At 37.7% G+C, this 21,292-nt stretch overlaps 1 protein-coding gene across 1 annotated transcript in view; it reads right to left on the minus strand.

The window, feature by feature from the left end:
* LOC120341671 (dual E2 ubiquitin-conjugating enzyme/E3 ubiquitin-protein ligase BIRC6-like) overlaps positions 1 to 21,292 on the minus strand; it is an 85,282-nt gene that overhangs the window by 37,987 nt on the left and 26,003 nt on the right. The window contains exons 25-43 of the mRNA XM_078116163.1: positions 20,209 to 20,342; positions 18,932 to 19,064; positions 17,881 to 17,911; positions 17,190 to 17,289; positions 14,595 to 16,009; positions 11,992 to 13,904; positions 10,934 to 11,051; positions 9,940 to 10,098; positions 9,233 to 9,372; positions 7,800 to 8,192; positions 6,635 to 6,896; positions 5,848 to 6,137; positions 5,208 to 5,367; positions 4,008 to 4,141; positions 3,272 to 3,460; positions 2,549 to 2,638; positions 1,819 to 1,964; positions 753 to 926; positions 121 to 235 (exon numbers count right to left, since the gene is read on the minus strand). Coding sequence (XP_077972289.1) covers positions 121 to 235; positions 753 to 926; positions 1,819 to 1,964; positions 2,549 to 2,638; positions 3,272 to 3,460; positions 4,008 to 4,141; positions 5,208 to 5,367; positions 5,848 to 6,137; positions 6,635 to 6,896; positions 7,800 to 8,192; positions 9,233 to 9,372; positions 9,940 to 10,098; positions 10,934 to 11,051; positions 11,992 to 13,904; positions 14,595 to 16,009; positions 17,190 to 17,289; positions 17,881 to 17,911; positions 18,932 to 19,064; positions 20,209 to 20,342 — 6,096 coding nt within the window. The remainder of the gene's footprint in view (positions 1 to 120; positions 236 to 752; positions 927 to 1,818; positions 1,965 to 2,548; positions 2,639 to 3,271; positions 3,461 to 4,007; positions 4,142 to 5,207; positions 5,368 to 5,847; positions 6,138 to 6,634; positions 6,897 to 7,799; positions 8,193 to 9,232; positions 9,373 to 9,939; positions 10,099 to 10,933; positions 11,052 to 11,991; positions 13,905 to 14,594; positions 16,010 to 17,189; positions 17,290 to 17,880; positions 17,912 to 18,931; positions 19,065 to 20,208; positions 20,343 to 21,292) is intronic.

Consider the following 21,292-nt stretch of genomic DNA (forward strand, 5'->3'; position numbering starts at 1 on the left):
CAAAATTTCGGCCCCTGGTCCAAGAACATTGCCAAATGTCCCCCCCCTTCCTGTTCTGTACGTATATAAAGCTTGAAACAAGTGGACTCTACACTGTCCGGAAAAGAGCCTTCTACTTACCCCTTGATCAGAATCCCCTTGTACAGCAATCTCAGACCATTGAAGGTATTTGTAAGAATTTTCTGTGACATTTTTGATGACCATTAAAAGGATTTCAACGTCTTTTTCCCATAATCTAAAAGCATACAGGGTGTAACTTTGAAAAAGGCTGGAGTAGTTTGTTCAAACTGGATGCTAAAGGGGGTCTGTGGGGGTCATAAAGCAGATCTCCGGGGACCATGAAGTAGATATGTGGGGGTCACATTTCTGCGGGTCATGGAGCAGATCTCTTGGGGTCATGAGTAAAGACTTTCACCAAATGAAATTCGCCATGTATGCATTAGGTTAACGTAAAATGACTGCCAATTTGTTTTATTCTTTGACCATGATGCATTTCATTCATTTGGTTCGTTAGATGGTTTTTCAATATTAAACATGACACATAAAATAACTGCTAGAAACTCGTTTAAAGCAAAACTATGTATTCTGATAAAAGAGTAGGGAGACACATGGGTTAAGAAAGTTTTTCGAAGGGTCAGCATCATCCTTTGATGCATCATGTATTAATAAGCAGTGCCAGTGGTGTAGCTCGGGGGGCGGGAGTTGATGGTTAAACAATACAATAAAATATAAATAAATATTGAAAAGCTTACTTTAATTCCCAGGCCCATTTTTCATTTGTGATAATTTCAAGCACCGCGTCCACAAGAACAATTTGTGCATCAGACGGAGTTACTGACGTAAATCCCATCGCATCGACGCGACAAAGTTCAGATAATGTCAGCAATAACATGTCTTTATACTCAACTATAAGCTGTGGAATTTGTCTGCAAAAAAAATTAAAAAAGTTTTGATTTAAAAAAAAATATATAGGGTGTTCATAGAGTCTTGAAAAATTTTTAAAATTGAAAATGGAATTTATCGATACCGTATAACCCTAACCTGGTATACATACTAATTCTTTTAGTGTATGATTGATTGATTTATGGAAGTTTAATATTCCAGGACGCTTTACACAAAAGTTATGTTCTCTATAGCAGTGTTCTACAACCTTTTTTACCGTGGTATACCTTTTACAATTTTCAAGAACTTTGTATACCTTACAAACACCAATGTTCATTCAATTCCTAAGTAGACATTAAATTTTAAGCACAGATTGTATTGCAATATCATCATGCAATCTGATAGGCTAGTTATAAACGTTGTGATTTGACTGCCTTTCCTTAGCGTGAACGGGAATAATGCTCAATGTAAATCATGGCAGCCAAAATCACCAGCCCAGACACGTGCCCGCATCATCTATATAATTTGTGACGTAACAACGTGCTTCAGTTTGTTATTTGCGTAAATACCATTTTATATTTCATGTGCGCCTCGTTTGCATTGTTGTCTCCGCTTGAATATTTTATAATTCATTATATTACAGTTTAAAATCCCTGACTCAGGCTGTATACCCTTCGTATACCCTCTATCAGTTGTATACCTAACTTATGGTCCGGTATACACTTGGGTATATGGTATACCCGGTTGAAGGGCACTGCTCTATAGAATTTGTCCCGAATCTTAGTTTATTTTTTGTGGAGGTGGGGGGTAGGGGGATTAACATGTATTTATATGAGTGGAATCTCTACAAAACGAACATATAGATTTCAGAGTGTAATCTTTTACCAGGAGTTCCTCCCAACTTTACCGTATAGAAATGGAAAAACTTGCTGTTACCTTGTATGAGATTTATCAATATCTTTGCAAGCTATAACAATGTTGTGGAAAGTTGAAAGCAATTTTGTGAAACTTTCACAAGTCGATGTTCCCAGCAAAGATATCGACTGATTGAAACTACGACTGCTGGAATTCGATGCTGCCATCTGTAGAGAGATAAAAAAAGAAGTTATTAATTCATAAGTTTTTTCATAAATTTCCCACAATAGTATTCTGATTGAGGTTCTAACCAGACAGGCATTGTATATTTTCGAGACTGCAAACTTTTGAGATATACTCCGCACACGGATGATCTGAGTAATTGTTCAGTAATCAGCAATTGTCTTTCCATCTGATACTAATGATATTGCAATCTTTCATATGACTGTCGTAAGTCACCATTGATTGATTTCAGGCAACACTGCATGTTGCTTTCTGGTATGGCTGCTATGTGTGGTAATATATCTGATATAATTAAATGATATTTGTGCATCACGAGTGACAAAGGCCAATATAACAGACATATGTAGGAAACTACTAACTGACTCCAGTATAAGTAAAAAAAGGTTTGCGTGAAAGTTTTTGTGATCAAAATTTGCTTTTCTAAGAGTTGAAATTTCCTCCAAGTCCAAATTTTTTTCAACTAACAAAGGGGGAGTTTTATAAATGGCTTGGCATTTGTAATTGGGAGTTTCCATGACTACTCAGCAATTGTTTACCAACCCATTTACCTGCAAAATTTATCACTTACCTTGGATGAAAGCATATTGACAAAAAATGGCACAAGGTCAATTTCAGGTTGCAAGAGTTCACGAAGAATCAATGGTTTGCTGTATATTCGCTAAAAATGGAATATTAAAGATTAAAAATCAAATATGGAATATACACTAAATTGTATAGCTCCCTTTCTCACACTAAAATTTCCATGATCATGCTTTCCAAGTCGCCATGATGTATCTTATGTTACTTATTTTTTTTCTTTAATTTTATTTATTAAATAACATATTTAGTTTGACCTTATTTTATCACGACATCCCCTAGAGCAGGGCTACTCAACTGGCGGACCGCAGTCCGAATCCGGACCTTTCGAGTATTGGATTTGGACCGCACCTAATTATTTATTTTGGATCATTAACCGCACTTTTTGAATTTCCTATTATAAAATGACTTTCATAGTTTTGAATGTATACGAAGAGAACTATAACACCATAATAAACACTTTTAATTTGCTACTAATCATTAGTCGGTCGAAGAAGTGCTCGTTTAAGGATGCCGAAATATCATTTCTGGAAAGACCGGACCCAAATAATTTTGAAGTTTTGTTTGCGGACCTTCGATAAAAATAGTTGAGTAGCCCTGCCCTACAATAACCAGTATTGGTTTTAGGACTTCCTCTTCAACCTTGAAATGCAGGCTTTTCAAAATATTCAAAAAAGGAATTTATTGAAAAATGGGTTGAGAACAATTCACTTACGTTATGGCCTTCTAGAAGTGGTCCAATGAGGTTCAATACCAAGCTCCAAATTTGTGGGTTGCTATGGAAATTGTGTCCATAGTTACTGTTAACTGCCAATAACAATGCTCTAGTGCCCTTTAGTGACAGCAAATGCATGAGCTCTGAATCAGTTGATTCACTTGAAAGTTTAACGTCTCTGTAGCAGTTCTGTAAGGTAGTGGGAATAAAAATATTACTATTGATACTATAGGCCAGTGTTTCTCAACCTAAGGTCGCAACCCAAAACTGGGTCGCCTGAAAATATTTTTGGGTTGCTTTAAAATAACCAAAAGGTAATTTCATTGTATTCGTGGAAAGTACAGTAAAAACATTTATTTTGATTTGCTTAAGTAAAAACTGCCCCATAATTTCAAAACCTCGCTGACGGCAAACTAGCATGTCTTTCTCACTTTGTTTTATATTAGTCATTCAATTTTGTGGCCATAAAAGTACTACATGCCATTTAGTGTTTAAGAATATGCTTGGGACATGAGATTTGACAAAATTTATTTGTTAGAAAATTTGGGTCGCTTGGAAAAAAGGGAAGGTTAGCGAGAAAGCTGACAAAATGGCTTTATCATATGGCGAACCACATATGTCTGTCTCCGATTACAATAAAACATAAAATAAAATAAATGTAAAATTTTCATTTCCAATACATTCGAATATTAAAACTGAATGGCCATCCATGTCTACGATATTAAAAAAAATATACCTGTAACAGCATGATCAGTTCCAGTAATGAAGGCAAATGAACGGAGTGAGACTCTGAATCATCTAATATAGACAGAAAGCATTGCTGAAGCATCTTAAACGTTTTCAGAGGATACGGCGGTACAGGTTGTGGTTCTGAAATGAAAAAAAAAAATCTAAAATGTATTTATCGTATTTTCTAGTAATTACGGTAAGTCGCTTTTCTGGAACCAATTTTTCGGCCTGATTTTATGTCTTCAATGGGTGGTATGCTAATTTTATTTTTTCTGGGGACGGTTTAGTTTTCGCATGAGTCTTCTCAAACATGATTTGTGTAAACTTTATATCTGGATTAATACTTTATAATGTATTCGACGGCAAAGTGTCTCTGCCATAGGGAAAAACCCTCTTTTTGATGCTAAAAATAGACTTCGTCTTATTTGCCGGGTAGAGTAATTAGCCGGAAAATTCGGTATATGTTTACTTTTTATAATATAACAAAATGGTCCATAATTTTTTTCAATTCAAATCTAATCTTGAATACTTAGCAGGGATGGCCATAACCGAATACATTCTAAAAAAATATTTTCCCACTCGAGCTCATGTGGGCTAAAATGTTCGAGCATCGTTTAATAATAGAACAGGGGGAGGAAGGACCAGCTCAGCATGCTCAGTATATACTGGTATACATATTTTCTTTTATATGCTTGTCTTCTCCAAACACCATAGTGGGTGGGCAAGTGGAAGATTTGGATACCAAATTGGGGGGGGGGGGATAAGGGGGCCTGTGCCAAGCATCATGCGCTTATCAGTACCCATATTCTCTCCTATTTATCAACCATCATCTAGGTGAGTTGGTGATAGATTGATATCAAGTCGGCAAGGTCAATGTTTTGATCAGGAGGGTGGGGTCGGGGGCTAGGGGTGATGAAGGGGACCTGCTTAGAATGTTATGCACTTACCATATTCTCTTCTATATGCTTGTTATCTTGAACTACCATAATAAGAGGGTTAGATTAATTTCAAGTTGGCAAATTTGATGCTTTGATAAGGAGGGTGGGGTCGGGGGCATAAGGGGCAGGATGGGTGGCACCATAATAAGAGGGTTGGTGTTAGATTTTAATATAAAGTTCATGTTTAGATCAGAGGGGCGGGGTTGAGAGCTGGGGGTGGGGCTAGAGAGGGTGAATAGGGGGGCCTTCTCAGCATGATCAGTACTTACTAGTATCCATATTCTCTTCTATATGTTTGTCATCTTCAAGTACCATAGTGGGAGGGTTAGTGATGGATTTTGATATCAGTTTCAAGTATCCCATTGTACATAACTTCTGGTTTAATTCACATTGCCTCGATATACCATGAATCTTTCTGGAATCGTAAATCTGAAATGAATGAAAAATTTGTAAAGAAAATTAGGCCTCAAGACAGGAATATACTAGAACAGTAACTCTCTAACTTTTTAACCTCTTTGTAGTATTTGTTAAGTCTCGCGCCCCACCCTCAAAAATAACTAGCTAACAATAAGCTACAAATAACAGATAGTAAGGTGAGAGTATGTTTTATTCAAAAACATGTCGAAAATACGTGGACGGAACGTAAATATCAGAAATATAGAAATGTAAATATTCAAAACAAGATTGAATCTAACAATTTTATTAGCCCCACCCACCCTTGAAAAAATGTTTATGCCCCCTTGTAGGGCGCACTTCACCGTACTAGATTATAGTATGTTTTATAGGCCTTTCAATTATAACAAGGCTTGGTACAAGTGGCAACTCTTAGATAGTGAGGTATTGTATTTAGTACGAACCAGAATATTTCTGGTTTGGCATTGCGTAACCAATTTTTTTTAAAACACTCACATGAGAACAGAGTAACTGTCTGTTTGCTCCAGTTGAGTTCATTTGTCCTTTTTTCCCAGTTTTAACATCGGTCAATCGTATTTCTTTTAAAAATGATGACATCGGATTCGTTGAGGAATTATTGACAAAAACCACTGAAGAGGTCTGAGGAGATTTTTTCACTTTCATTTTTACGTCAATTCCATCCATCTCAGCACGAAGGATTGATATGTATCGCATTTGCTTATAAACCTGGCCTTTTGGTGAAGGCGATGAATCAGTTTTCTTCAGCTTGGGTGATGGGGCTGAATCTGGAATAAAAAAAGGGGATCAGAATATCTATGATGTCAATCAACTTTTTACAGATACTTTGAGTTATAGCAAAACGACGCAACATCTTTTTCGAGACACTATCCACACACCTGCACCCCATGCAAAGCTTTGTACAAGCAGCCAAAATATACAGGCACCTATTTTTGAATGGGTTAAAATTTTTCAGCATTGCTCAACCAAAATATCGTGGTAATTTATGTAATTTGTTTTGCATATTTTGGTATTCTTAACTTCATCTGTTTACTGGCAACAGTAATTTATTTGCCGAGTCATACTTGGCTTGGTTTTATCTGAGTCTTGGTGCTTCATCATTTCATTGTGTACTGCTTTAAGGTGCTGCTACCGTTTAAGTGAATTAAAGCCTAGTATTTGTGAAAACAATAAACTGAACTTGGGTTATGACACTAATTATACCTTGGTGAAATGGTGGGCATAAGCTTAGAGTCAGGATTTTGTAATGGGCATAAAAACTTACCAGAACTTTTCACCCCTCCCCCTCCACTCCCAATATCTGGGTCCTCCCCATGTTGTACCATGATTCTTTTAATATCGTTAATAAACTCTTCAGCTGATGATATGTAGGTGTCAACGAGAGTCAAGCGTTTAGCGTGTTCGTCATTTTTGTCTTCAATCATTTCGCTTTCTTCGATTAAATCAGAGGGTTCAGATGATTTTTCTGCGTTTTTGATATTTTCTGCCATTTCTTCCGGTTTTGCAGAAGTTTGAGAAGTATTTGCCTAAATATAAATCATGTCTCATGGTCATTGCCAATAGCTCAGCCAGGGGGGTCAAGGTTGAAACCGTAGTCATAGCAACTGCGAGCTACATTGAACAACGAAATTTAATATAAAAGACATTTTGAATTCTGATATCAGCCATGAATTAAATATTTTGCCCAACAGGAAGATTTTTTGGTGCTCCCGAAGTATGCGAACCAAGATGGTGGACATCGGAACGTAACATGGGTAACAGGGTAAAAATGGGCAAAAATTTTCCTTATTTTAGTCCTATTATCAGTTCGAAGACTAGCCAAGAGCCTCCCGTAGTATTAATACCTAAAATTATGGCCTAACCCTAACCTAGTACACATATTACATTCCGATGTCCGCCATCTTGGTTCGCATACTTCGGGAGCCCCGAATTTTTTTCTGTTGAAAAATTGACACTTTTACGAGTTGCATATTTGTGGATTCATTCTTTGATACAAAAGTGGTTGCCAAATGTATCTTATCAAGATAAAAAATAGAGATAACCAAATAGGTTACAAAATTCTCTCATCATGATATAAAAATGATGCAAAAATGATCTTATCAAGATAAAAAATCAGATACAAAAATTATCTTTTCAACCTAAAAATAGTCTTATCGAGGTAAAAAATAAGTTCAAAAATCCTCTTATTGAAATAAAAAATCAGATGCAAAATTAATCTCACCGAGATAAAAAAAAAGGGAAGAAAAGTTTATCTTTGTCTTATAAGGATAAAAACAATTTACAAAATTCATCTATCAAGATAAAAAAATTTTCTGGTCAAGATAAAATATAGGTAGGAAAATTATATTATCAAAATAAAAAAAATAATTTATCTCATCAAGATAACAGATAAATAAAAAATTATTTTATCACCACACAAAATTATTTACCTCAGAAGTACTTGCAGACATCTGCTCCAAAGCCTCATTCATCATTCTCTTTCTTAAATTTTGCAACTTCAACCAATGGATGGGGTATAGCTGCATTTCACAAGCCACGATCGCCAAATTCTCCGACTCGATTGCGTCTTGTAGAAAACTTAGAATCGCGTGATTCGGCCAAGGTCCTGGTGAGATAGTGGAACCAGCATGGGAATTCCCCTTCGAATTTGCATATTGAGTACCCCCAGTTGATAAAAAAATTAATTTTCTCATTTCGTCAGGTGATACAAGTTCTGCAACGAATAGGGGAAGGGGTATAACTCTAGCGCCCTCTGACTGCGACTTTTCACGCGCATTGTAGACACATTGAGAGCTGCACCATCGACACAATTGACTTGAAAGCTAAAATTTAAAGAAAAAATTGATTATTAAAACTAGAAACAAATCAAGCAATTAAGGTGATAAAGATAGGTTATATATTGCAGTACTACCTTAGTATGCGAACCAAGATGGGGGAGACCGAATCATAGTATGTGCACCAGGTTAGGGTTAAGACTATAATTTATGGCAATTTTTCTTATTTCATTTCCCTGGACTAGCCAAGTGACCCCCACAATATTTGTACCTGAAATACGTTACTACGTTTGGGTGTCCACCATCTTGGTTCGCATACTACGGGAGTACCTAATCGCAGCAGTAAAAACAAAGGAAACAAACAATTTGTCAAATTTTGTGGTTTATAGAAAATCACATTAAGTATCATCTTTGAAAATCAGCTTTGAAATCTATAACGACAGAAGATGTCCATTTCATGTAAACGTTAAATAGGCTACTTCCGTTTTACTGCGCCGATAGTGTATCAGAATATATTCATAACATACAGGAGGACTCCAAAAACAGAACCCATAAATTTTTTATTAACTCAATTTCCTAAATTAGTAAATTTATTCAACACTTTGGACTTTTTTGTGTGTGATTGTACCCAAAAGTTTGGGTGATCCAGGACATTTTGAACAAAAGTCTCGTTCGGTGCTCCCGAAGTATGCGAACCAAGATGGCGGACATCGTAACGTAACATGGGTAACAGGTTAGGGTTAGGCGATAATTTTTTTCCAATTTTCCTTATTTTAGTCCTATTATCAGTTCGAAGACTAGCCAAGAGCCTCCCGTAGTATTTATTAAATTATGGTCTAACCCTAACCTAGTACACATATTACATTCCGATTGTAGCTTATCGTTGGCTAGTTATTTTAGAGGTGGGGGGAAATTCTGAAAAGGGGGCGTGGCCTTAAAAAGTTATGTTTCAATTGACCTGGGTATTTTTTTTGTCACCCTTTAAACAAATCATACTATGAGGTATTATACAAATTTGAAAATATTTTTTAAAAATGATACAGAATCGAAATTTATTCATTTCCCACACAGTTAAAAGCAGTGCTCACCTTGCAAGCTAGTACTACAAAATCAGAAGGAACATTAAAATCCATTTTCAGCATCAAACCAAGTACATTACGTACAACGTTGCGACAAGAATCCACAGACACATTCACGAATTCTGTCAGACATGGTAAGTTTTCGGCGCCTGGTATAAAAACAATGATTATGTATATTTTAATTTTCGAAAGACTGACATGGGCAAGCTATGGCCCGTTGGATAGTTAAATATGACCCGCCTGATGCTGCCTCAACCAAACTAAAACCAAATTTTGATGTTTTAGCTAAAAATACCTCAAGGAATTTGTTGAGGTTGCAATTAAATTTTGTTTTGGCATGAGACCTATTGTTTTCCGCTTTTGCTTTCGTAACACTGTAAATATTGTGCATAAAATGTATATTTTTATGTCACACTTACAAGGCCCGCCTAATCTGAAATTTGATAGCAAGCGTATTCCTTAAGCTTAGCATGATGCGCCAACCGCCAATGCTACGGATGTTTTCCCGGACATCAATTTCCTTGTTTATTTCCGTACCAAAAACCAATCAGCATAAAGGGAGCAATGACATAACAATTGCAAATTTTGCGATCATTCAGACACTTAATTCCCGCAGAAAAATATTCAAGCAGGGTTGTAAACATTGCCTCGTTTTTGCGTGTTATTTGTCAGTTTTCAGTTGTGTCTCCAAAAATAATTGTAAATAAAGTAATTACCTAAATGTTTTTGCCCATCACTTGGTTTCACTTTAAACAATTGATGTAGTACAGTCTTTCTATCAAGGGCTCTTCTGAAACCAACGATCCCTCGTAAATGTTCATTCGCTTTGGAAGTTAACTTTTCGATTCCTGCTTGTATGTGTTCATCAGGTTTGCCTGAAAAGTAGTAAATGAAAGTTCAAGATTATTATTTAGGATGAAATTTTTGAATATCTGAGAATTTGAGAATCTAAATACTTCAAAGATATTCGAATTCAATAATCAAATGACATAATTGTATGTGGATTTGTGATTGCAATAGGCCCTTCAATTAGTGGAACATATGATTCAGTTCATAACTCAGTCAGTTCGTTGAGTTGTAATGCAATTAGAAACATGTTTTCTCAATGAAGAAAAAAGTCAATGAAAAAAGGTTGGGATATTGGAAATTAAATTTATTCATGGATTATACACAAATAAATATGTTACATATGGTACTGCGAGTGTTGTGTTGGAGAATTGCCGCTATATGTTGATCAAAAGCTATGACGTCATTGTCAAGCACGTTTTGTAGCAGACATCCTTGAAGGACGTTCGAATAGTGAAGCAAGTCGCACTAACTTGTCTCACGCTGCATTTACTCTAATAGACTTTTCAATTAAGTTGTATAATTTGCGTGCTTGCTTTATTACTTATCGATCTTGATCGGTAAGTATGTTGATATTTGTAAGTATGAGGTATTTGTCTGTTAGATGCACGCGATATCTCACGAAAGCAAAGTTGAATCCGTTCCAAATTTTGCATGTGCATTCATCATATCTCGGACCAGAAGCCTATTGATTTTGGATGAATTATGTCGTATAATTAGCGAGTTATTAATTAATTGGTGATGGGACACGTGGTGTCACTATAGAGTCATGAATCAAAACCGCAGTTTCGATCGATAAGTCTTCGGTCTCCGACCGACATTCTCGTTTATGTATTATAAATAGACACTACTGCGAGCACCCACCAGCCTGTTTCATAGTTTTCGACCTTATGATCAATGCAGTCTTATCTTCGAAAAGCCGGACAAGTTCGGCCCGATGAAATTTCAAACGATTGAGGACAGCTTGCATTGAAGTAAGAACCTAAAAAAAAAAATAAATGTGATAAATCGAGGATAAAAGGTTACTTTTTGTCTTGAGGTTGCAGCAAATCTTTTTGACTTCTAAATTTTGCTGTGGCGACCACTAACTATAAAGTTGACGTACTAACTAACTTGGAAGTGGACGGTACTAAAACACTTTTCGATTTCATGTCCTTGTATGATATTTAATATCTGCTTGAATATTTTATATTCGACAACAGCTATTATTACTGAGAGCACGGGCATAGCCTGGAATTTTCGAGGGAGTTCTGGAAATCGCAAAGTCAAGCCGTTCCCGCACGTCCCTGATTGAGATCACACACTGTTTTATTTAAAGTCACATTTGAAAAAGGCGTCTTTCCCCCTCCTAATTAAGATCAGTTCAGTGATAAATAAGACTCGGAACACTGATTACCCACGACTAGGGCTAAGCATTTTTGAATACCTGATGATTTCGGAATCGAATCGAATATTTTCATCGAATCGAATCTCGAATACTTTGGAGATATAAAATTGTATGTAACTTTCTTATTGTTTTAGGCCCTCCAGACACATAAATTACTGAAAACATAGAATACATCAATTAGGCAGATTGCTGAGCGTTCACACTTCACACACAATTAAAAACCCGCTTTCACAAATAACTCACTACAGAAAAGAGTCATATGTCAGAATTGTGTTGAAAAAATATGGCTTCAATAAAAAGACATTGAGAAATATACCTCGACCATTGGCGGAAAGAACAAAAACAAGATGGCGGCGATTTTGAAATTTTCCTCTGAACCGATTCGAATAATTTACTATTCGATTCGATATGCACAGCCCTACCCACGACCCAACTAGGCTCCAAATTAGGAGACTCCTACACAACACACACCCCGTAATTTCTTTTTCCCAAGATAAAAAAAATATATTTTTTCTAAAAATGCAGTCAGTCATACCTTCAAATAGCCAGAGCTAGCGGACAATTTCCTATTTCCTTCGTCGCCTGATACTGTGATAAACTTCCATCTATTCTTCGATTTTGATTCTTTAGATGTGCTCGTTGGTGGTTTGGGTGGCATGACTTTTGGTGGTGGCATGACTTTTGGTGGTGCCAAAAAACTGGTTGAAGGTGCCTCGGATGGCATTATGATGCCACCAGTCATTGCTTCCGGGCCCATTAAATTTAGCATAGGATTTGGTGCCAATCCTGGTACAGTTGTAGTTTTTGAAGTGCTTATAAAAGCTTTTGAGATTCCAGCTTCATTGGTTCCCATGGGCGGTGTCATGGTTGTGACATTTGTTGCTTCGGTCGTGGCCTTTTCTTGAGATTTTGAGGCATTCGTTCCAGACTGTGACTCGGGAGTGCTGTCAGACATAAAACATTCATTTTGAACTGCGATTGTTTCAATCATGTGCGATGCATATAGCAAAACCCAAGTTAATAATCCCATATCAAGATTCTGTGGCGAAGAAACATTTCCAGCCTTAATGAAAAGATTTTCCAGCAGTTTCAATAAACTTTTAATCAAATTTTCAGCTTTCTGAGACGTTGCAAGCGAGCGCTGGCCGAGTACAAGCAAAATAGAGAACATATGATCTTTTGAAGAATGTTTTGCATCCGATGTTCGAGCCGCCAAAGTTTTTACCAAAGTTTCAGCGATAAAATCGCCCCACCACGGAAATGGTGATGAGTATGACAGAAGAAGGCAATTGGCTTGCACCTTGAGTCTAGGATTTCCAGTACAGATCAAATTTTGAAAAAATGTTGCACATAATGATGGGCTTATGAGAGCAGAATGTCCGTTTTCTAATTCTTGTTCCAAATTTGGTTTGAAATAGACACCGTGGGGTACAGAAAGCATCGTGTTCAGCATCAACTCACAAAAAGTTTGTAATTGGGTAAAGCTGGGTGGCCTTGCAGTTGGTAGATCAAAGTGGGGTACGTTCAGGCCCATATTTGGCTCCCCAGCGCCCCCTAGTAAAGATTCCATGTAGCGTATTGCATGAGAGACTCTGTTCATTTGGACTTGTAGACGACTGCACTTTTTGTATGCTGTTGTGAGTTTTTTCATTTGTCCTCCTTTGCCGAATTTTGATTGGTTATTAAAAGGGAAGTTTTCCATGAAAAGATCTGAAAATTTTGATGAGTCAGCACTTTTTCCAGAATGTGTAGCAGATAAGAATGTTCGCAACTGGTTACATGCGAGACTATATCGGCACTCAATGTCATCTTGATATGACCTCAAATAACCTATTGACCTTTGAACTGCAGACTTTCCTGCGATCGAATCACTGACATCCAATAAATCAAGTAGAATAGGATGCTCGTCTTGTTGAGTGGAAGTCTCTTCCGCAGAATCTTTCATGCTCTTTTTGGGGGGTGAGGGAACAGCAGTCTGAGGGTCAAAGTTCAAATGATTTTTCCGGTATCCAACGCAAGCGGGGCGGCCATAGAAACGACCTAGACTCACACAAGTCTGTGCGTTTGTGGTTCCATATCTTCCAATCACGGTTATTCTCACGTAACGACACACCACTGGAGGTGCTAGATTGCTCAAGACGAAATCGTGGTCACAAATATCTAACGTAACCCCAACGTGAGTGAAAACAGCTTTGTTCAGCGTCGCGTCTTTCGTACCCTCAAGAACCAGAGAGGATATATCCGGACATGATGGTATATGAACGTCTGTTAGTTCTGCAATTTGACCAAAATCCAACACGACGCTTCGGCGAGCACCTGAGTGCATTCGAGACACCGTCAATACACTAGTTGGCGGTAAACTGAAACTCATATTGGGGATGACGATATTCATCGACACTTTTTGTTCCGCTGATGTACTCTTCAACTCAGCATCGATTGGTAAATTTTCTGAAAAAAACAAATAACTTGAAGTATTTCGATCTGGAACTTTAAGGGCAGTCGCAATAAACCAGGGTTCTTCAATCTAGCGCACCAGTTCTCAACCAGTGGGCCCTGGCCCACAGCTGGGCCACTGATAAATTATTCAAATTTGATTGTGGTAGCAATTAATGATGATTCTGTTTTTTGCTACTAAATAATAATTATTATTTATTGAAGTGGAAGTTCCTATTTGTACTTTGTACGAGAAGAAGTTTTTATCTTTTCTTGTACCCTACTTGTTAGTCAATAGCAAACAGAAAAGAGATCATCCCGGTACTAGATAGCAGTACTGGTCTCTACGGGATCTTTCTCAAGGTGAAAAAAGTCATATAAACCAGAGGCGTGCAACCTGCGAGCCAAATGCGGGCCAAAAACAGCTAGCTTGTGCGAAGCATGACGAAATATCAAAAACCAAAATTTTTGTGTCTGCAACTACTAGAAAGCCTGGACCTCCCGATGCACGTGCACCAGGATGCCGCACAACCTGAACATGGTATGTGTACCAGGTTAGGGTTCAGGTTGTGCGCCATCTTGGTGCACATACTCCAGGAGGGCTTTGTTATATGAAGATGTAGCCAGCGGTTTCACCCAGTTATTTGTATCTGGCCCTCCTGTATTAAAGGTTGCACACCCCTGATATAAACAATTCAATCTTACCTGACGCTTCCATGAATATGGGTAAACTTCTTTTCGGTGCAGAATCTTGTTGCATTTTTTTCACATAAGTTTTGGGAAGTTCGCAATAACCTTTTTCTGCCAACAGTTTCAGCTTTTCAGTTCTTTGTTCCGGTGAAGAATACCAATGCAGGATGTCATTTATGGCATCTGTATATAAATTGGGATGTTGGTTGGGGCCCAAGGCAGGGCTTGCGCTGGACGCAACAATATCATTTGCGACTGTAATATTCGGAACAGAACTTTCCAGGTCGTTTTCAGTGTCAAATCCGACAGAACACCCTTCGCTTGACTCGACACATGTAAAATGCAGCGGCTGGCAATCCAAGAGTCCAAATCGAGATAAAGATAGTCCGTCAATCAGGTCTCCAATTGCGAGTCCACGTCGAATGCCGAGACTTCGTGGCGTAACTAGGTCTTGCATGTTCAACTCCTCGCTGCTAAAATATTTCTCCCATGATTGTTGTTTCGTTGCGTGTTCTGTCACAGCCATTGGAGTAGAACCACTAGGTGGTGTAAGATTCCTGTGTGAACCGCCTACGAATTCAACAGTAAAACGTTCAGGGTCAAAGGGCGTTCCATACAACCCATGCGACGCTCGCAGCAAAACATGCAAAGGGTGGATGCTCTTTCTCATTAAAGTTGAAGACTTCGCAAGCACGGAAACACATTTTTCCAACAATTCTATAAGCAATGAACTCTGACCTTTGCCCTTTTGAACCTCAGTTGCTATGACAACGCTCAAAATTTGAAACAAGCAATATAGTCCATGAGCAGATTCAACTTTTCGTTCTAATGCCATTTCCAAGCATTCTAAGACAGCTTTACTTAGAATTTCAACTCCGGAAATAATTTCAGACTTTGAGAGAGAATTTGGACCGCTAACATCAACGCATAACACTGTATTGAAGATAAGACGCAGAGCTCGTACAGAAACATCTCTTCCGGAATATAAGAAACACGATATCAGGAATTTTTTCAGCGTGTAGACACCGTCGACAATTTTCGTTGATTTTTCATTTTTTTCATCAACTTTTTTCGGGTTGTCCTCCCCAAGGGTAGCATCCAAAGTTTTACTATGTCTCGAAGACTTCTTGATTTTGCCGTCAAAAAAGCATAAAAGCCATGCCAAAGTTTCTGAGGGCGCTAGAGATCTTGTATTCGCGACAACTCTTGAAGAGTTGTCTGAGCCACTACTGTTTTTCTTTCGTTCATTTGGATTTGCCGTTTCCAATGATCCAACCCAATTCAAAATGTCGAGTGCAACGACTTTTTGTGGCAAAGATTCCGCAACGAATATTTCGCCACTTGAGGCGCTGTTAGTTTCCTGTTCGCAGAGGCCGTTCAAAAGTTTTTTATGAAGTGATCGGGAACACATAAGACTGAATCTTTGAGTCCTAAAAACAAGAGAGGTGTTAAAATATAATATGGTTATGTAGGTCAAACAACTGTCCTTCCGTATGTCATAAAAAGTGTTCCCATAATATGAAAGTGTTCCTCGTTGTATAAAGTGTTCCCATTTTTAGAAAGTATTCTTATGTGATAACAAGTCTTCTAATATGTTACTAAAAGTGTTTCCACATATTACGGGAAGCGTTACTTATGTTATAAAAGCAATCCTATATGCTATTAAAAGTGTTCCTATGGATTTAAATAACGCAGCATAGTTATGGGTGAAATATTGGGTGATTGGGTAAGGACCATAGACAAGTACTTATAGTCTCGCATATAAGCCGACCCTGCAAATCGTAACCTGCCTTACACACATCACAGCAAATGGTTGCAGAAGAGAATTAATGTAAATGATAACCATTATTGTTATGTTTTACTTCAATTAATAACGGTAAAAAGTGTCTCAAAATGCTTCAAAGTCATACTGACTGACCAATCACAGACTGTTATTGGTGTCATAGCGCAACTTTTTTTTAGTTTTGAACCGGGGTTACATGCGAGGATATAAAGTAAAAGCCTTCTAGTAGCTTCATCCATGTTTTAAGTACGGAAAAATTAAAATCGTTGGTCCAAACCATAGGATGTCTAAAAAATTTCGATCAATTTTATAGTAATTAGAATTGTAAGTTTAGATGAATTTTATTGTATGATAAATGATAACTACAAGAACAATGGATAGAATAGGATTTACATATTTATCCCGGGGGAGAGGAAAGACGATAAGACGGCTTATCCATATGGCAAACCACGGCCTCTCGTATGGTTATCATTTCAAGTCGGGTATGGGATTAGTTATATTGTTTGTTTTCGGAAGTATGGACTTGGTGGTGGAGGAAGCCGTAACCCGACCAGCGGTTACGTGAACCACCCAACGAAAGCGAGGAGTCCAGCAATCCTCTCGCACATAACCATCCCTGCATGGGATTCGAACCTGCGAACCCACGCAGAGTAATTAGAGGTGCGGTGGCGAGCGTATTCCTAACACTTAGCCCGTTGAGCCACACCGCCAAGACTATTAATATACAAAAATAAAAATATTTTCAATCATTACTACTATAAAATTGGGCGAAATATCTCGGACAGTTCGAATTTTATTCTAACCCTGCTACAAGAAACTTAACAAACCTTTCATGAGCAATATTCGTTCTCTGAGACTTATTTACAGTGATAGAAATCTCCTGCAAACGATTGCAACCTCTTTTTCTCCATTCATCAGAGAGAGATCCTGAAATGAAATAGTAATAGGAAGATGGAAAAACTCTCCAAGTTATGTGAGCCGTGTTATATTGTTTGTGTGCGTCCGTGAGAGACACACGTCGCAAACATTATTTTAATCTTCATTTTTTCAAGATTTGTAGACATTCAAATTTTATCAAGGTATTTGATCGAGGTTTTGAAACAAATGTCAAAAACAGCATGAAACTTCAAATAAATTACAAGAACATTAAATAGGTAAAAAATATTAATAATAGTACAAGAAATAGAAGTCAAATTTCATCCCACAAAGCATCTGGTTAGGAAACGATGCTCTAAATATAGTCTTTTGGGTGCTCCGGAAGTATGCGAACCAAGATGGCGGGCATCGGAACGTAACAGGGGTAACAGGTTAGGGTTAGGCGATAATTTTTTTCCAATTTTCCTTATTTTAGTCCTATTATCAGTTCGAAGACTAGCCAAGAGCCTCCCGTAGTATTTATACCTAAAAGTATGACCTAACCCTAACCTAGTACACATATTACATTCCGATGTCCGCCATCTTGGTTCGCATACTTCGGGAGCCCCGTCTTTTGTTATAAAACAAGCTTCAGTAACTTACCTATTTTCACTAGCTTTGCACTGCTTGCATCCTGAAACAAATATATATATGATAAGTGAATCTGCTAAATACGGCCTGCTTGTGTAGTTTCACCAATAAATCTATATTGTAATATACAGTAATAGCAATTCAAACTAGAGCTGCGTGCAGCTTTAACAGGCTTCCCGCGTAAAAAAAAATTTGCATTTTATTGCTAGCTGAGAACTTCTGCACATTTGAGGCGAATTTCAAGTTTGTAGGACCAATTTGAAAAAATAATAATAATAAATAAATGATAATAATAATAAAACACAGGAATACAATAGGTTCCCTGCTGACAAGCAGCGGGAAGCCTAAATATGGTATGATTCAAGTTCATTCAGGAGAGGAAAGTGTACAAGAGTTTTATCATATGGTATCATACGACAAACAACAACCCTTGTCTGCTTACAAGTTAGGTAATCTTTCCCGAAAGAAGGGTTTGTATCAATCAATTCATGGCCAACTAGTCTAAAAAGAGTCAAACTTAGCTATGTTGCCATTGCACATTAAAAATCTCAATCACAGTTTCACAAGTACCATGGCTGCCACCTCATCCAGATTGTAATAAAGTGGGTAGGCAATGCTGAGCCGGTAAGAATCTAATCCTTTCAATTCATGGCAGCTTCTAATATGTCAGTGATTACTTGCGTTGAGCCTTGTTCTGAGTGGAGACATGAAAATTTTTAAGAAATAAAATATATGTGTATAGAGTGTCCGAAAAATTTCACCCAATTCTATAGTAATAGCAATTAAAAATTTCTTTGCCTTTGTTTATTAATAGTTCTTATTGTGCTTGTAGTTATCATTTATCATACAATAAAATTTATTTAAACTTACACTTGTTATTATCGGCACTATAAAATCGTGAGCAATTTTTTGGACACCCTGAACAATAGGAAAAATTCCACCATCAACCAGCTCCTCCAAAATATAATAGCTTCCTAAATATCAGTGGCTGCTTCAGAGCCTTGCTCAAAGCAAACATCATTAATTACCCTCCCTAGATGAAATATAAAAACAAAGCTCACACCTGGATTTGCACTAAAACAGCTCTATGCCTCGGTTCTTTAATAATGAAACGACTTGCAATCGTAACCACGCCACCAATGCCGCTCGCATCTGTGTAGTCTGATAGGTTGACTGGTCCAAAGAGGACGGAAGAACTGTAAAATTATTAATTAAAAGTATATTCAGTCGAAAATATGAAATATTGTCTATTGGGAATAAATAATCAAGGACAGTGTTTCTTAAACTGCGTTCCGCTAGCTTATTCGAAGCCTTCCGTGGAACTGGGATCAAAATTGCAACTAAATTGATCGCCATGACGATCTCTGTCGTACTTCGACAACTCTGGGCAGGAAATTTGTCTTCCAACTGGCGACGAACAGGCGAACAAGCCTCGATATCAAGTTCGAAGTCAGACAAGAAGAATTTTAGTATCTACCTCTGAAGACATAATGCCTCTATAGAAATCAGTAGATGATTGGCAAAGACTGGTTTGAAATAAAATTAGTCCTTTTAAACCATGTTAGAATATTAAAAGATAGGATGGCATGATGTTACAACGAGAATATCGGTTGGAAACCGAAGATTTATCGATCGATAGTCAGGGGATCCCCCAAAACAGAAACTGCAGTTTCGATTCATCCGCTCTTGTAACTTGCGCACTGCGCATCGCACACACACACTCGGCGGGTTTCAAAATTCTCTCGCTTTACAAAAATCTAGATCACTATATCAATAATTGATTGATAACTCGCTAATTATACGACATAATTCGCCCAAAATCAATAGGCTTCTGGTCCGAGATAAGATGAATGCACATGCAAAATCTGGAGCAGATTCAATCTCGCTTTCGTGAGATATCGCGTGCATCTAACAGACAGACACACAGACAGACATACATACAGACAAATACCTATCAATATACTTACCGATCTTAAGATCGATAAGTAACAACTAAGACAGTAGTAAGTGGATAAGATAGGTTTCACATATTTATCCCATGGGAGAGGAAAGTCGATAAGACGGCTTAACCATATGGCGTAAGACGGCCTCTTGTCCTGTTACCAATCCATTTCGTGTACGGGATTTGTTAGCCAATTATTTGCTACAGTTGTATGGACCCATGTTATGGAAGAAGCTGTAAGTGACCAGTGGTAACGTGAACCACCCTACGCCACGAGGATTCCAGTAACCCTCTCGCAAATAATATCCCCCACGCCCCACGATTCAAACCTGTGAACCCACGCAGGGTAATCAGGGTGACTGCTAATGCTAATAATACAAATAGTATAAATTACGAACCCATCTTGGTTCATGCTCTCATCATGTTCTTCAGTTCCTGACATGTCGATCAAAGAAGGCGGGGACTCATTCATTGAAGCATTACTGTTATCTTCTATGACATCACATTCTTGATCAGGGTCTTCTGCAGAAGGCTAAAACATGGAATAATACATAAGACATATATACAAGGCTCACCCTGCAAAGATTTTGAAACCCACTGCCAAATTGTTAATGATATTTCACCGGTGATTCACATAATCGATGGTCGGTTACGACTTAGTTCGTCACCAAAGTCTATGCAGAAGAAGCTTTTCTGTAAAATCCGAGATGGACTGGTAACTGGACGAGACAATTTTGTTGCCCTATTGGCTTCCATAATAAAAAGCAATCTAAAATTATCTTTAGGACCTTAAAAGCTATCAAAGAATCGCAGTCATAACTTATGATGTCTCTGTGCATTATCATGGTATTTGAATCACAGAGCTAATTCAAGTTCATTCATTTTCGAGTTCTGGCAGGAGTGCAGTTATGCTCACTCAGAGACACTTTATGACTTCTAAACCTGCACATCACCCCTAGGTGGATGTGTGAGGGAAGGGTTAAAGCAGAATTGCCATTCTTACAGTTGGAATTTGCTATTACACAACACAGATAGTACAATGAATAGTTGATGAATTATGTTGTTTGCGGAAGACACTTCTGCCACCTCTTACCCTCCCCCTACTTTAAAGGAAAAAAAGCCATGCATGGGAATTTCCGATTTTGAAACACCTAATTTAAAATTCCTGGCTGCGCCCTGATTTCAAGACATCGATTCGATAGATTTCAAGTCATAATTCGACGCACTGTTTAAACTGCACTGTCCCGTCCCAACCCTTGCGAAATGGTTATTTGTTGAGTTACTTGTTGCAGCATGGTTCGCATTACTACTGCTTTTATTTCAACATTCAATTTCTTGCAAATAGAAAAAATAATCGCGATTCCTGTGAGTGATCTGGATTAGTAAACTGACTGAAGGCCGCCGTAGATTACTGCGTTTTAGCTTTTTTTATTGATATTAAGAATAAATATGACAATCTTGAACCTGAAAGGCTATAAGCTG

Source organism: Styela clava, chromosome 1 (genome assembly GCF_964204865.1).
Source record: "Styela clava chromosome 1, kaStyClav1.hap1.2, whole genome shotgun sequence".
NCBI classification, from domain to species: Eukaryota; Metazoa; Chordata; class Ascidiacea; order Stolidobranchia; family Styelidae; genus Styela; species Styela clava.